The sequence below is a fragment of the Scyliorhinus torazame genome, chromosome 22 (assembly GCF_047496885.1).
Source record: "Scyliorhinus torazame isolate Kashiwa2021f chromosome 22, sScyTor2.1, whole genome shotgun sequence".
Classification (NCBI taxonomy): Eukaryota; Metazoa; Chordata; class Chondrichthyes; order Carcharhiniformes; family Scyliorhinidae; genus Scyliorhinus; species Scyliorhinus torazame.
In genome coordinates, this window is record NC_092728.1 from 99,538,524 (window position 1) to 99,555,392 (window position 16,869).

Genomic DNA, 16,869 nt, shown 5'->3' on the forward strand with positions numbered 1-16,869 from the left:
AATTCTGGTTGCCACACTACCGGAAGGATGTGGAGGCTTTAGAGAGGGTGCAGAAGAGATTTACCAGAATGTTGCCTGGTATGGAGGGCATTAGCTATGAGGAGCGGTTGAATAAACTCGGTTTGTTCTCACTGGAACGACGGAGGTTGCGGGGCGACCTGATAGAGGTCTACAAAATTATGAGGGGCATAGACAGAGTGGATAGTCAGAGGCTTTTTCCCAGGGTAGAGGGGTCAATTGCTAGGGAGCATAGGTTTAAGGTGCGAGGGGCAAGGTTTAGAGGAGATGTACGAGGCAAGTTTTTTACACAGATGGTAGTGGGTGCCTGGAGCTCGCTGCCGGAGGAGGTGGTGGAAGCAGGGACGATAGTGACATTTAAGGGGCATCTTGACAAATACATGAATAGGATGGGAATAAAGGGATACGGACCCAGGAAGTGTAGAAGATTTTAGTTTAGACGGGCAGCATGGTCGGCACAAGCTTGGAGGGCCGAAGGACCTGTTCCTGTGCTGTACTTTTCTTTGTTCTTTGTTCTTTGAAACTATCACTGATTGCTGTAAAAAAACATTTGGATCAGTAATCCCTTCAAGGAAGGAAATCCACCATCCTTACCTGGTCTAGCCTACATGGACTCCAGACCCATATGGTTGACTCTTAACTACCCTGTGAAATATCCCAGCAAGCCGCTGAGTTCAAGGGAAGGGCAACAAATGCTGGTCTGTCCAGCGACACCCACATCCCTTGAAAGAATAAAACAAATTATGACTGCCGTTATAAAGAATCAAATATGACTTCCTGCGGTTGGAGAAGATAAAGTATGAGTTAAGGGGCTCTGCAGGGGGGTTTGGGAAAAGGTGGGAGATGCTTGTGACCTTTTTTGAGGAGCTGTTCATCGCGGGGGTGGGGTGAGGGGAGTGGGGGTGGTGAAAAAGGGAAAAAATCTATACAGACTGTATAGTCGATTGCTGAGAAGTATGTTTCCCGGAGTGTTTATTTGTTGTAACCTGTTTTGATACATGTTTGTAATAAAATACATTTTAAAAATTAAAGAATTAAATATAATTGTTAAATTAAATGTCATTATGAAGAATTAAAGTTATGAAGAATAAAACAAATTATGATTGCTGTTATTCTCACCATTATTCTCAGTGTTACAATCTGAGCCATTATAAGGGCCTTGTTCGCTTTGCAATTCAACATCTTTGTTGTCACGTTTCCCAATTAAAGGCTTACAGGCTTGGGCCAATGTTCACACAAAGAATACAATTGTATTCTAGTACAAATAGAGAATGAGAGAACCTTCCTCAACGTGGTGAATACTCTTCTGTTCATTTTAATGTCAGAATTGATGTGGATGCAAAGTGGAATTTTGTTTTTAGCATTGTGCAATGTGGAAAAACGAATCAATTCTTAAGTGTGACTTCGCATTTTGTTTATCTAATCCCCGTAGGTTTCAGTGGCGCTAATTAGTTTCCTGGAGACTATGCTCCTTACCTATTTAAGCTACAAGGTAAGACGCCACATTACAAATGATTATCTTTGTAAGATGAATTATTCTAAGCCAAAATTCTGATGAAATAATGAAGTTTTTTTTTAACGTATCGATTTCTATATGGTGCATCATTGAACATATCAATTTCTATATGGTGCATCATTGAACATATCGATTTCTATATGGTGCATCATTGAACGTATCGATTTCTATATGGTGCATCATTGAAGGTTTCACCCTTTGCTGACCTTTGTTGGTCAGATTTATGAGCCCTTAATGTTTTTTTCTGCCCTCAGGATTTAAGGTTCAGATCATCAGGGTCACTTTGCTGACAAACAAAAATACATTTTTTTGTTGCATGTTGAGTGTCAGACTGGTGCTGTGCTACATTCCCCCCCCCAGTGCTATAAGGTTCCTGTGTAATGCAGTGACCAGGGTGCAAACAGTCCTCGTATGAAGGCTGAGTCAGATGGTCATGCACTATTTTCCTCAGGGAAGTTTTGGAATGAGATGATAACTTTTAACTCATTAAGAGAGAGTCGACTTTTATTTTACCTGCCCGGGCAGGATTTTTTTTTAAAATTTTTTGATTCACTTTCCAATTAAGGGACAATTTAGTGTGGCCAATTCACCTACCCTGCACAGCTTTTTGGGATGTAGGGGTGAGACCGAGTAGGATTTAAAACCACATACCCAGCAGAGAAAATGCAGGTATCCAATAAACAGCACCAAGTTACATTCCGTTATCCTTTGGTTTAAATTTGATATTTAGAAATGGAGAACTATTTTTTGCAAGGAGTAGGAAGCACGGCCGGGAATCTCCCTCCTGGGGACTAAGAGAACCGGCGGCAACCACTCCGGCGTGATTCCGCGCATGCGCAGATCGGGCGGCGTATTTTGCCGCATGCGCGGGGGGTTCTCTTCTCCGTGCCGGCCATGGTGGAGCCCTACAGTGACCGGCGCGGAAGGAAGAACTGCCCCCATGGGTCAAGCCCGCCCGCAGATCGGTGGGCTCCGATCGCGGGCCAGGCCACCGTGCCCCCCCCCCCCCCCGGGGGCCGGGTCCCCCCCGCGCCCCCCCCCCCTCCCCGAAGACCACCCCCGCTGACTTACCTGTCAGGTCCCGCCTGTACGTGAGTTGAGTGATGCACGCCGCCGGGACTGGCCAAAAATGGATGGCCGCTCGGCCCATCGGGGCCCGGAGAAGTGCCGGGGGGCGGGGCGCTGCCAACGGCCCCCGACCAGCGTGGCGGGAATCCCGCCCCCTCCCGAAAAACGACGCCGGAGAATACGGCAGCTGGTGTCGGGGCAGTGGGGAGGGATTCACGCCGCCTCCCGGAGATTCTCCGACCTGGCGGGGGGTGGGAGAATCCCGCCGCACAACTTTGAACACGTAAATGAAGGCTGTAACTGAGTATAAGGGAAATGGTTGATGGGAGTAGATGAGATGATAAACATGTGCATTAGTGGAACCCAAATGAACTGCTCCAGTAGTAAACGTGGGCCTCGCACTTGCCACGTCTCAGAATGATTGTGCGCTGTCTGCACAATTGCCTGCTGTTTTAAAGAACTGGATTCTCTGATTTTGAGGTTATGTCCGGAGAATGTGTCTGCTTTTATGACGAAAACGTTGGTGCCAGCCCCACACCGATCCTCCGACCGGTGAGGGGGTAAGAGCCACGCCAGGTAATACGCACGGCCTTCCTCATATAACGGCTGAAGAATTGCCGGGTTCCCGAACGCGCATGCGCACGATGACAATTTTCACCGCAGCGGTCGCTCCGTACAACATGGCGCGGACCTAACCTGCCAGATAGTGCCCCCCCCGACACCCCATTGCCACCCCCCCCCCCAGTCCCCCCAGCCCTCGCCGAAGCCCCCCCCCCACCCCCGCGGCCAGCAGCACGGTTCCCCCCTCCCGACTGAGGCGGCGCGTGCCACAATCCGAAGCGGCCACACCGGGTTCCCGACCGCTGAGACCACACGTCCCCCGCGCGGTCAGAACCCAGCCCATCGGGGGTGCAGCATCGGGAGAGGGCCTTCAGGTAATGTCCTGAGGTTGTCCCAGCGGCATGCAGCATACGGCGTACTCCTCGATGACGCCGTTTTGGAGGGGGCTGGAGTATCCACAAATAGGCACCGCCCCCGATTCGGTCGTAAACAGGGATTCTCTGCCCGATCTCCGATTATGATATAGGCATCGGGCAACCGAGTACCCCGCCCATTGTGCTTGATTTGATGAGAATTGTGAGGATCAGTAGTCCATTAGCACTGTAGAAAGGTGCTTCACCCTTAAATTGGCCCTTAAGAGCCGGGGGGGGGGGTGTGGGGGGTCAATGTTTGGATGTATCACAAAGTTTTCGGTGAAGCAAACAGCCCATTTGGCCGAACGGGGATATGCCGGTGTATCTGCTCTGCGGGAGCCTCCTTGCACCTTCCATCACCTAAACCCATCCAAGGGAGGGATTCCCCAGCACCCCAGTGGTGAGTTCTCCGGTCGCCGGCAGGATCTTCCACTCTCGGCAAAGCCGATGGCGATTTACGTTCCTCACCTGTGCCGCCGTTGGGGAATCCGCAGGTCCAGAAGATCGTGTCAGTGGGGTGGGCTGGGAACTCCGCCCAGAGTGTCATTATGTTTTCAGGAACATAGGACTTAGGGGCAGCCCCTCTAGCCTGATCCGCCAAACAGAAAGATCGTGACTGATCTGGCTGTGCTCTCAATTCCACTTTCCTGTCTGCCCCTGTGACCGTTGACTCCCATGCCTATCAAAAATCTGTCTCACCTAACAGCCTCGATTAAATTGAATGACCCAGCATTCACTGCTCTCTGGATATAGAGAATTCTACAGACTCGAGACCTCGTGAGAGAAAGAAATTCTCTTCATCCCCAGTTTAAAATAGTAGACCTCTAATTTTTTTACATAGAACATACAGTGCAGAAGGAGGCCATTCAGCCCATCGAGTCTGCACCGACCCACTTAAGCCCTCACTTCCACCCTATCCCCGTAACCCAATAACCCCTCCTAACGTTTTTGGTCACTAAGGGCAATTTAGCCTGGCCAATCCACCTAACCTGCACGTCTTGGGACTGTGGGAGGAAACCGGAGCACCCGGAGGAAACCCACGCACACAGGGGGAGAACGTGCAGACTCCGCACAGACAGTGACCCAGCGGGGAATCGAACCTGGGACCCTGGCGCTGTGAAGCCACAGTGCCATCCACTTGTGCCGTGCTGCCCTTTTAAACTCTGTCTCCTGCTTCTAGTCTCTCCCACAGGTGACAGCCTCCTGGTATTTACTCATTCAAATTCCCTCAGGATCTTGTATGTTTCAATAAGGTCACTTCTCATTCTTCTCAACTTCCTCCCACATGGTGCTTTGTCTGTCTGCTCCTCAAATGCAGCATTTAGTTGATTATCTAAAGAACAAAGTGACACAAAGGGCTGATCGCTTAGCTTGTCCTTCATCTTATTCGAGATCAATGCACATTTTAAATTTAAACAACAGTTAATTGGACAGAAGAAAATATAATTATAGGATATAGGGGCTCTTGATTCAGATCCACTACACTCATAGTTGAATAGTATGCTTTAAAACCACTTTAAACTACTTTCCAAAAATCTATATTGGAAACACAGGAGGAGCGGTTTTGGCCACAATATTATCCCTCTTGAGATGATACATTTTTCAGTACAGTTTCAGCCTTAGTAAATCTCAGCTCCTGTTGCAGACAGCGACTGTGAAACCTTTACCAAGACTGGTGCAACATCCTGATCGTAAAATTAAAACAGTCCAATAAATAACCTCAAAAAATTAATCAGTCGTAGGGCACAGTCCTACCTAGGGCACATGGGAGATTATGGCATAGTGGTAATTGGATTGGATTGTTTATGGCATTGGATTGTTGTGAGAACAGACGCCCCGTCTAAAGCTCTGGGGGACACGGCCCAAATAGCAGCATGTGGAATTTAAATGAACAAATCTGGAATTATAAAACTAGCCTCAGTAATGGTGAACATGAAACCATCATCAATTCATGTAAAAGCTGATCTACTTCACTAATATCCTTTCATAGAATTTACGGTGCAGAAGGAGGCCATTCGGCCCATTGAGTTTGCTCCGGCCCTTGGAAAGAGCTCCCCGCTCAAGCCCACACCTTCACCCGATCCCCGTAACCCGACCTAACCTTTTTTCCCACTAAGGTGGGAAAACGAGCACTGCAGCATTGTGTAGCCACGTCCGTGAATTTACATTCGTTGTATATTGAATTTCCAAGGTTGGAAAAGCTAAATAGAAATTGTGAAACTCCATGCAGAATTGCTAATGGATGCCATGTTGATCTTTACAGGGGAACATCTGGGAACAGATTTTCCGAGTGTCATTTATCCTTGAAATGATCAACACTGTTCCTTTCATTATCACAGTAAGTGATTGTAAAATATTTACCTTTGCTTTTTCACAATCTTTTGACTCTGCTGCTGTAACGTTTGAGAGTGGCAGCTGTTAAGGGAACTGCAAGACGACTATTGATTAAGTCTTTATTCTCCACTAATTTGAGTTACATTGAAGCAGTCTATAATCCAACCCCCGGTGAACACGGCACACAAAACTCCCCCAACTCAAGATCAATTTGCTTTAAATTGGGAGTCTCGCTCAAGGCCAAGGAATTCCTGGTGTGGGAAACGGAATAGTGTCATTCTGGTGCAATAGGAGGTAAATGGGATTGATTGGATGTTAATCCTGCACCTTACTATGCTATACTTGACTTGATAGGCCTGTTTTGACACGGATTTCAATGCTCAGCGTGAACTTCCCTCGTCACAATAGCAAAAGCTGTTTAGAATGGTATGTTGGGCATGGATTGACCAGGAAAGAGAACACTACAAATTGAAAAATTCTTTTACATTAATCAAAGCTAGATTTTTATTTACAGGTTATTTTATGTAAAGGTGGGAGGGACCCTTGCTCTGAGTTTCCAAATAAAATGGGCCGCACAGTGGCACAGTGGTTAGCACTGCTGCTTCACAGCGCCAAGGACCCGGGTTCGATCCCGGCCCCGGGTCACTGTCCATGTGGAGTTTGCACATTCTCCCCGTGTCTGCGTGGGTCTCACCCCCCCCACAACCCAAAAAGATGTGCAGGGTAGGTGGATTGGCCACGAGGTGGCTGGTTGAGAGGCCATCTTGGAGGTACGAGGGGTGGGCTGAGGGGGCGTAGTGAGAGACTGGAGGTGACAGACCTACTCTGGCCGCGCAAAGAAGGTCATTTGTCTTCTTCCTGCACTGCTGCCTCGCCCTCTTGTGGAGAGAGCTGGCACTCACCATGGCAGCTACTGCCTCCTAGGCGGGGGGGAATCCCTACCGGTGGGCCTCCTCCCCGATTGCGGGTACAGGACATCCCACCTCTGCAGCACACCATCCAGGAGTCTGGCCAGGGCTCCCTCTGTCAAACAAGGTGTTGCCGTTCGTGCTGCCATCCCCTCTCATGGATCTGGAACAAGTGCTGGGAGGAGTTTATATGGTGTTTCCCAGTCATTGCAGTGATTAGGTTCCCACAGGGTGAAGGAGGGCGACAAGAGCGCAGCGTAATTCCCATGGGGAGAAAAACTTTTCTTAAGAGGCATAAGATTCTGTGAGAAATCCCGCCATTCACTCTGTTTTTCTCGCCGGGATTGACACTTGAAGACTCTGTCCACAAGTCTTGGTCCACCAAACTTTTTTTAGGATTACTTCATTATCTTTTCATCGTCTCCCTGTCAATGATTTACACATCCTGGCTAATCAGGGGCTGGTTTAGCACACTGGGCTAAATCGCTGGCTTTTAACAACAGACCAAGCAGGCCAGCAGCACGGTTCAATTCCCATACCAGCCTCCCCGAACAGGCGCCAGAATGTGGTGACTAGGGGCTTTTCACAGTAACTTCATTGAAGCCTACTTGTGACAATAAGCAATTTTCATTTCATTCAGCCAATCAAATCCTTGGGATGAAACCAATCACAGAAACTAATGTGAATTGTGCACATGTAACTTTCCCGTCCGTAGAACCATAGAATTCCTACAGTGCAGAAGGAGGCCATTCGGCCCATCAAGTCTTTACCGACTCTCTGAAAGGGCACCCTACCTAGGCCCCCTATCCCCCTAACCAGCACAACTTTGGACAATTTAGCTGGCCAATCCAGCTAACCTGCACATCTTTGGACTGTGGGAGGAAACCGGAGCACCTGGAGGAAACCCACGCAGACACGGGGAGAACGTGCAGACTCCACGCAGACAGTCACCCAAGGCCGGAATTGTACCCGGGTCCCTGGCGCAGTGAGGCAGCAGTGCTAACCACTGTACCACCGTGTCGCCCTCTGAGGGTGCCCTCCTTCAATAGATAACTCCTTCCATTGTTCGCTCCGCAAATTACCGTTTATGTTTTACTGCGGCTATCTTCAGGTTCGCAGACATTGAATTTCTATAATATTGTCACACTTCTGTTGGCCACTAAGAAGTCAAAAGACAAATGGCACTCCAGCTCCAATCTCAGTTTCACCTATAATCTCTCAAGGCCTTGTCACTTGTCACAGGGTCTCTCCCAAGAGTCAAAGGGATAATCAAGTGGGATACGTTTCCATTGAAATGTTATTAAACACAATTAAATGAATGTAAAGAGAAATAATTAACAATCCCATTTGATTGATCCTTTGTGATACCTTCTGAAACTTCCTGCCGCAGTAGATTTCTGCACTTATTAGGCGGCACGGTAGCTCAGTGGTTAGCATTGGTGTTTCACAGCTCAAGGGTCCCAGGTTCGATTCCTGGCTTGGGTCACTGTGTGGAATCTGCACGTTCTCCCCGTGTCTGCGTGGGTTTCCTCCGGGTGCTCCTGTTTACTTCCACAAGTCTCGAAAGATGCGTTGTGAGGTAATTTGGACATTCTAAATTCTCCCTCAGTATACCCGAACAGGCGCCGGAATATGTTGACTAGGGGATTTTCACAGTAACCTCATTGCAGTGTTAATGTAAGCCTACTTGTGACGATAAAGATTATTATTATTACGTCCTACAAATAACGCTTCTTCTACTGGAGGGTAAATTTTTTTCCTTCATATTTCCCCTTGGCTTTTATTAATCCTGAGATTAAAAGCTGTAAATGTACTGGTACAGGAAGTGGCGGGTGCTTTAATAAAATCTCCATGCACTCCACTGTCAAGCTGTAATAGTGTTTTGAAAGACTTTTCACCATGGCAACGGACCCTGTGAAGCCTGCGTTGCAAAGTGTTTTTCAAGGATCCTGTACCCTCCGTGAACTTGGAAGCTTCGTGTGAATCAGCTGTGTCATCAGGCTGATGTAAGTATCACCCATTCAGTATCTCAATCCAATCATTAATCTGTAGCAATTTAAATCTGCGTCATCATAATTAGGGCTCTTTGTGTCCAGCCAATCAGCTATTGTAAATCAAGAGAACGATTTTAATAAATCATTTGCCCATGGACGTGGGCGTCACTGACGAGGGCACAATTCTTGCCCATCTATCATTGCCCTTGAGAAAGTCGGGGGGGGGGGGGGTGTAAGGTGAGCTGCCTTCTCGAACCGCTGGAGTCCATGTGGTGTAGGTACACCCACAGTGCTGTTAGGAAGGGAGATCCTATGATAAAGAAGGAACGACAATATATTTCCTGGTGGGGTCCGGGGGAAGGTGACTGTTTGGATCCAAAATTGGCTCAGTGACCGAAATCAAAGAGTAATGATTTTGAAAAATTATTTAAAGTGCCCAATTCTTTTTTTTCCCGATTAAGGGGCAGTTTAGAGTGGCCAATCTACTCCCGGTGCTGTTCCACAGGGCTGAGTTTCGGGGCCCTTGCTCGCTGTTGGAAATATTGATTTAGACTTAAATGTGGGTGGCCTGATTGGGAAATTTGCAGATGACACAAAAAATGGCTGTGTAGTTGATGGTGAAGAGGTCGGTTAGCTCAATTGGCCGGACGACTGATTTGTGATGCAGAGCAAAGCCAGCGGCACGGGTTCAATTCCCGCACTGACTGAGGTTACTGTGAAGAGCCCTCACCTTCTCAACTTTGTCCCTCACTTGAAGTGTGGTGACCTTCAGGTTAAATCACCGCCAGTCAGCTCTCAAAGGGGAGAGCAGCCGATGGCCCTCGGGGCCTGTTGAGTCCAGCGGTTGACTCCAGAATGATATCAATGATTCGGTCGAGCGGCTGGAGAAGTGGCAAATGGAATTCCATCTGGAAAACTGCGGGAATGCATTTGTGGTGGGCAAGACAAGGGAGGAAATACTCAATAAACCGAAGATATTGAGAAGGAGCGAGGAAGTGAGACACCTTGGGAGTGCATGTCCACAGGTCCTTGAAGGTGGCAGGACAGGTGGGTAAGGTGATCAAGAAAACATAAGGGCCGTGATCCAATTGCCGCGCTGCGCCTGAAAGTCAACTCGCCGCGGTGCAGCGTGGTTCAGGCACAGCAGGGCCGATAAATGCCAGGAGAGCCTGCTCCCAGGGTATACCCGGCTCGCAACGCCTGCCGAGATCCAACGCGATCTTGCGAGTGGCTGCAATGTAAATCCCGCCCATTGTCACCACATTACAGGAAGGACATAACTGCCGTGGAGAGAGTGCAGAGGAGATTTACAAGAATGTTGCCAGGGCTTAAAAATTGCAGCAATGAGGAGAGATTGGATAGGCTGGGTCATTTTCTTTAGAAGGGAGAAGGCTAAGGAATGAACTAATTGCGGTGTATAAAATAATGAGGGACCTAGAGAGGGTAGACAGGAAAGACATGATTCCTCTCACTGAGGGGCCAATAGCAGGAGGCATAGATTTAATAATAATAATAAAAATAATAGCTTATTGTCACAAGTAGGCTTCAATGAAGTTACTGTGAAAAGCCCCTAGTCGCCACATTCCGGCGCCTGTTCGGGGAGGCCGGGATTTAAGGTGATTTGAAGAATTATAAGAGGGGACATGAGGGAAAGCGTTTTCAGCAAGAGGGGGGTGGGCATCTGGAGTTCACTGCCTAAGTTGGTGATTGAGGCAGAAACCCTCAACTCATTTAACAGGTACCTGGACCTGCTCCTGAAGCACTGTAACCTGAGACGCTGCGGGCCAGCTGCTGAGAAGTGGGATTAAAATGAGCCGCTAGTTTCTTTTTTTCTCTTTTTGGCTAGTGCAGACACAGTGAGCTGAATGGCCTCTTTCTGCACCGTAACTTTCCTGTGGTTCTATGCCATTGCGTAACTTGGAGCGGAATGGACAGGTGGTGGAGTTCCCATGCGCTTACTGCCTTCGATTTCCTAAGTGGTAGAAGTCACAGGTTTGGAAAATGGTGTTGACGAATCCTCAGGAAGTTGCTGCAATGTCCATAGTGCTATGGGAGAGATGTTTTCAGAACCCAAAAATGTATCATGGAGTTCAACCAACCCCCCCCCCCCCTTTAATGGATTGTTGCTTTTGAAGCACACGGCTTGTTCCCCAGATGTAGTATTACAATTATGGACACCTGGTTTTTAAAACAAAACAATGTTTATTCCATGAACTCAAATTAACCTTTTAAATAAACATTGGATCTCTTAACACCCCTTACTTCAAAGATAACCCCGAAAATAAAACAACACTACCCAATCCTGCAAACTGTTCCTTTTTACACATCCAAAATACTTCACCGTCACAAAAACAGTAACACACCAGGTCACAGTTAATATATATTTTCTGTTGGATGGCAGAGATATATCAGCTTGGTTGACTTCAGCTCCAGCGCCTTGCTTTTCTTCCTGCAGCTCCCAGCCAAAAAACACAGTCACCCAAGCTTTCTTCAAACTCAAACTAAAACTCCCAAAAGCAGAAGTGAGCTCAGCTGCCCCCCCCCCCCCCCCCCCCCCCCCCCGACATCACTTCAGTAATATGATCAGCTCCATTTCTTAAAGGTACATTGCTTAAACATCCATTTCTTAAAGGTACTCTCACATGACAATAGAACACAAGACAGCCACAATGCCACGGTGGTGGAGGGAATGGTTATTTAAGGTGGCGGATGGGGTGCTAATCAAGCAAGCTACTTTGTCCTGGATGGCACCAAGCTACCTGAGGAACAGTTGCTATGATACGAATGGCCTCCAACAGCCACAATCATCTTCCTTTGTGCTAAACATAACTCGACCAGTGGAGATTTCTCCCCCTGATTCCCACTGGCTTCAACTTTGCTGAAGCTCCTTGATTCAAAAGCCGATCAAATGCTGCCTTGAGCCCAGACACACTCATCTCACCTCTGGAATTCAAAGAACAAAGAACAAAGAAATGTACAGCACAGGAACAGGCCCTTCGGCCCTCCAAGCCCGTGCCGACCATGCTGCCCGACTAAACTACAATCTTCTTCACTTCCTGGGTCCGTATCCCTCTATTCCAATCCTATTCATGTATTTGTCAAGATGCCCCTTAAATTCAGCTCTTTTCTCCAAGTTTGGGCATATCCCTGGACACTAAGAGCAATTTATCATGGCCAATCCAGCTAACCTGCACATCTTTGGACTGTGGGAGGAAACCGGAGCACCCGGGGGAAACCCACGCAGACACGGGGAGAACGCGCCTACTCCACACAGGCAGTCACCCAAGAGCGGAATTGAATCCAGGTCCCTGGTGCTGTGAGACAGCAGTGCTGCTCACTGTGCCACTGTGCCGCCCCTGTTTTTATGTTTGTTGTACTTCTAGTGTATTTAATGTAACTGACTTTTAAGACAGCGTCGTTATTAGGGTGCATGTTCTTTGATTTTTGTGTAGGTACATTTTTTTGATTCGAACTATGAAGCTGGTGGCTTCATTCTTTTAGTAAATATCTGGGTTTTCGGATTTGAAAGTTAAAACGTTACTCAACTGTAAAGTTAACTAAGTCATAAAATACAATAATCTATTTTCCTATTTAATCAGTTTTTGTTTCCTATCCAGCGTCTTTCCCTCTTCTGAAGATGTCACTCTCTCAGTGGGTCATGTTCCTCTGGTGACAATTGTACTGCAAGATCTCACCAGTGTAGTCTTTACAGATGTTCAAGCCCTGATAGGGAGTGCTGGCAGGCCATCTGACTGTGGAGGCCGTCACGGCCAAGTCTATGCATGTGCACCACTATATATCAATCAGGAGTGATAACCTTGCCTAATCCGGGGTGCTTGACAAACTACTGCTGCGATCGAGCTGAAATAAACTAATGATCACATCCTCTTAAATGATATATTCATATTTTTGTTTCCTTAATAGGCCTGAATTATCGTAAATGCAAAATGCATGGACCGACATTTATAAAAAACATTTCCAATTAAGGGGCAATTTAGCGTGGCCAGTCCGCCTACCCTACACGTCTTTGGGTTGTGGGGGTGAGACCCACGCAGACACAGGGAGAATGTGCAAACTGCACAGGGACAGTGACCTGGGTCCTCGGCGCCGTGAAGCAACAGAGCTAAGCACAGCACCACCGTGCATGGGACGACATGGAGGTTCAACATGTTCACGGTCCACGGGCGGCAGGGTAGCACAGTGGTTAGCACTGTTGATTCACAGCTCCAGGGACCCGGGTTCGATTCCCAGCTTGGGTCACTGTCTGTGCCGAGTCTGCACGTTCTCCCTCTGTCTGCGTGGGTTTTCCCGTCCCACAGTCCAAAGATGTGCAGGTTAGGTGGATTGTCCATGATAAATTGCCCTTAGTGTCTGATGCACGATCAATTACACTCAAGACGAAGTGATTTCATAACTGAAGGCTTTAATCGACTAGAACTTGTCCCCAGCAGCTTTGGTACAGAAAGTGGAGGCTGCTGGGACGGCCCCGGTTCTTATACTCCGCCTGTCAGGGCGGAGCTACGTATCAACTCCCAATGGCAAATTCCTAGGTTTAACCAATGGTCATCAGCCTCTTAGGTACAGCAATACATGATAATACCACAGTGTCCAAACAAAAGGGTTAGGTGGGGTTGCTGGGTTACGGGGATAGAGTGGAGGCATGGGCTTAAGTGGGGTGCTCTTTCCAAAGACTCGATGGGCCAAATGGCCTCCTTCTGCACTGCAAATTCTATGATTCTACCTTGTAAAGAGAACAGACCACCTAACTCAACACAGATCAGAGCCTGAATCTACAACCTGACTGACTGTGTGACTTAGTTCCATGGTAGCCAGGTATAAATGAATTGTATTTAGCCAGTGACTTTCACAACCTCCGAGCACTATACAGGCAATGAAATGCTTCCAACCCGAATTCAATTCCCTCTGACTCTAGTCCTTTCCCCATTTTTCACTTCCCTTTACATTACCATTGGTGCAGAACCTTCAGATATATTGGCTCATTACTGATCCTTTTTGTAAATCTTTCCGCTCCTACAAAGCCCATCTTTTAAACCAGGCTTTTCAGGCATCCCTCTTTTATTTATTTATTCATTCGTGGGATGTGGGCATTTATTGCCCAGCCCTAATTGCCCATGAGAAGGCGGTGGTGGTGAGCTGCCTTCTTGAACCGCTGCAGTCCATGTGGAGTAGGTACATCCACAGTGCTGTTAGGGAGGGAGTTCCAGGATGTTGACCCAGCGGCAGTGAAGGAACGGCCGATATATTTCCAAGTCAGGATGGTGTGTGGCTTGGAGGGGAACCTGCAGACAGTGGTGTTCCCAGGTATCTGCTGCCCTTGTCCTTGGATAGTGGTTGTCACAGATTTGGAAGGTGCTGTGGAATGGGCCTTGGTGAGTTGCTGCAGTGCATCTTGTACACACACGGCTGCCACTGTGTCGGTGGAGGTGGAGGGAGTGAATGTTTAAGGTGGTGGCTGGGGTGTTTTGTCCTGGATGGTATCCAGTTTATTAATAGTCATTGGAGCTGCAAAGCCTTGTGTCTATTTCCATTTGTAAAGCACCATGAGGTGTTGTTTCAATGTTAAAGGCACCAGTTAACTCAACCTTCTTTTGCTAATATTATCTTGTACTTTCCTCCTGAGTGAACCTGTTCCATTTCCAACCATTGCAGATTTTCTGGCCACCCTTGAGGAACCTCTTCATCCCAGTGTTTCTAAACTGCTGGCTGGCCAAGCATGCACTGGAGAACATGATTGTAAGTGACTGTGAATCCATTTATATCCTACCTCTTGTCGGTACTTCCAAGAATGTCACTTCACATTTCTGATTCCAAAAATAAACCAAGATTAGATTTTTGAAAAGAAGTTCACGAAAGTAACCTGGGGCGGGATTCTCCGCCCCCCCCCCCCCCCCCCCCCCCCCCCCCCCACCGGGTCGGAGAATCATCGGCGGGCGGCGCAAATCCCGCCCCTGCCGGCCTCCGAATTCTTCGGCACCGAACATTCGGCGGGGGCGGGAATCGCGCCGCGCTGGTCGGCGGGGCCCCCCCCGTGGCGATTCTCCTGCCCGCGATGGGCCGAAGTCCCGCTGCTGTCATGCCAGTCCCGCCGGCGTGAATCAAACCACCTACCTTACCGGCGGGACGGGCGGGCTCCGAGGGGGGGCGTGGGGCGATCTGGCCCCTGGGGTGCCCCCACGGTGGCCTGGCCCACGCTCGGGGCCCACCGATCAACGGACGGGCCTGTGCCGTGGGGGCACTCTTTTCCTTTCGCCTCAGCCATAGCCTCCGCGATGGCTGATGCGGAAGTGACCCCTCCTCCTGCGCATGCGCGAGGATGACGTCAGCAGCCGCTGACGCTCCCGCGCATTCGCGAACTTCCGCCAGCCGGTGGAGACCCTTCGGCCCCAACTGGCGTGGCGCCAAAGGCCTTTCCCGCAGGCCGGCGGCGCGCCAACCACTCTGGCGCGGGCCTAGCCCCTCAAGGTGAGGGCTTGGCTCCTAAAGGTGCGGGGAAATCCGCACCTTTGGGGCATCCCGATGCCGGAGTGGTTCCCGCCACTCCATCCCGCCGGGACCCCCCGCCCCGCCGGGAAGGGAGAATCCCAGCCCTGGTTTCACTCGGGAGCAACTTTGTGGGTGCAAACTGACCTCCGTCATTAAAGACTTCAGATAGGAAAATACGATACGTTGGGAATAGACAACATTTAACAAGAGGAAAAACTGGTTAACAGTTTGGGAGTAGACACGTCATCAAGAATGATCTTCTTTCCAACTTTTGCAGCTTTTCTTTCTTTCCACATCAACATATCGTTTTTGGAAAGGCACAACTTGAAAGAATAGGCATCACTATATACATCAGAATGTATTTACTGGGGGGAGCCATGGAGGGGCATTGTGGGACGTGAGCGAGCAAGCGATTAATACTCACAGATCGGGGAGAGCTCATTTATGACGTCTATTACATTGTGTATATTTTTGGAATGAAAGCCCTCCTTGATTAGCCGCATAAGAGCAGGGGAGATAAATACAGTTCAGTAACCAGGCAACATTCACTCTTAACTAATGGAGTGGAAACGGAGCTGAACTCACTGTTCTGGCTATTATATTTGTCCGGTTCATCTGTTGATGTCAGTTAGTCTTTATGTTTCCGAACACTCAGGCTATACTTAGTGCTAGCTACTCCTCTTCGTCAATTTCTGAATCACAGGGCAGCAGAGATGGGCGGAGTTTTGAATTTGTCGCGAGGAGGGTACGATTCCTTTCCCACCAATTAGCTTTGAATTGGCCACTGGTTGACATACCGTGGGGTTGGAGTTTTTGCAAACCTCCTAGTCAGAAAGTTGTCAGTTCAAGTGGCACTTTGGTGGGAGGGAATATATTGTCGGATATTTTAACTAAGGTTGAAAACCTCAGGGCCGGACACTCGAACACATTGTCCAGGCTACACTCCACTGCAGCACTGAGAGAATGATGCGCAGTTTGAAGTACCCAAATTCTGGAATTCTCCCCACTGGCACGAGGTCAAAGAAATTGCACCTGGTGCCACGTGACGGCACAGTGGTTAGCACTGCTGTCTCACAGCGCCAGAGACCCGGGTTCGATTCCGGCCTTGGGCAACTGCCTGTGTAGAGTTTGCACGCTCTCCCCGTGTCTGCGTGGGTTTCATCTGAGTGCTCCAATGATGTGCAGGTTAGGTGGGTTGGCTATGCTAAATGGCCCCTTAGTGTCCAAAGATGTGCACGTTAACTGGGGTTACAGGGATAAGGTGGGAGGGTTGGGCCTAGGTAGTGTTCTTTCTGAGGGTTGGTGCAGACTCTGAATAGCCTCCTTCTGTACTGTAGGGACTTTGTGGATCCCTACAGTATCCACATACTGGATTCCTTACATTTCTTGATGCAGTAACAAGTACAACACAATCCCAATTACACCTATTGTTGCACTTGATTGTGACACATGAGCACCTCAGGAGAGAGCAGTAGAGGTTGTGACACTCCAAGAACCTAACATATTACATATTTAAACCCAACAGGGTCAGCACAAACTAATTTGTGAAGGAG

General features: G+C 48.6%; 1 protein-coding gene across 4 annotated transcripts in view; it reads left to right on the plus strand.

Moving 5' to 3' along the window:
• Window positions 1-16,869, plus strand: part of kcnt1b (potassium sodium-activated channel subfamily T member 1b) — a 531,773-nt gene that overhangs the window by 348,428 nt on the left and 166,476 nt on the right. For all 4 annotated transcript variants that reach the window (XM_072488719.1, XM_072488721.1, XM_072488720.1 and 1 more), the window contains 3 exons: window positions 1,451-1,510; window positions 5,840-5,914; window positions 14,483-14,566. In XM_072488719.1, the coding sequence (XP_072344820.1) occupies window positions 1,451-1,510; window positions 5,840-5,914; window positions 14,483-14,566 (219 nt within the window). The remainder of the gene's footprint in view (window positions 1-1,450; window positions 1,511-5,839; window positions 5,915-14,482; window positions 14,567-16,869) is intronic.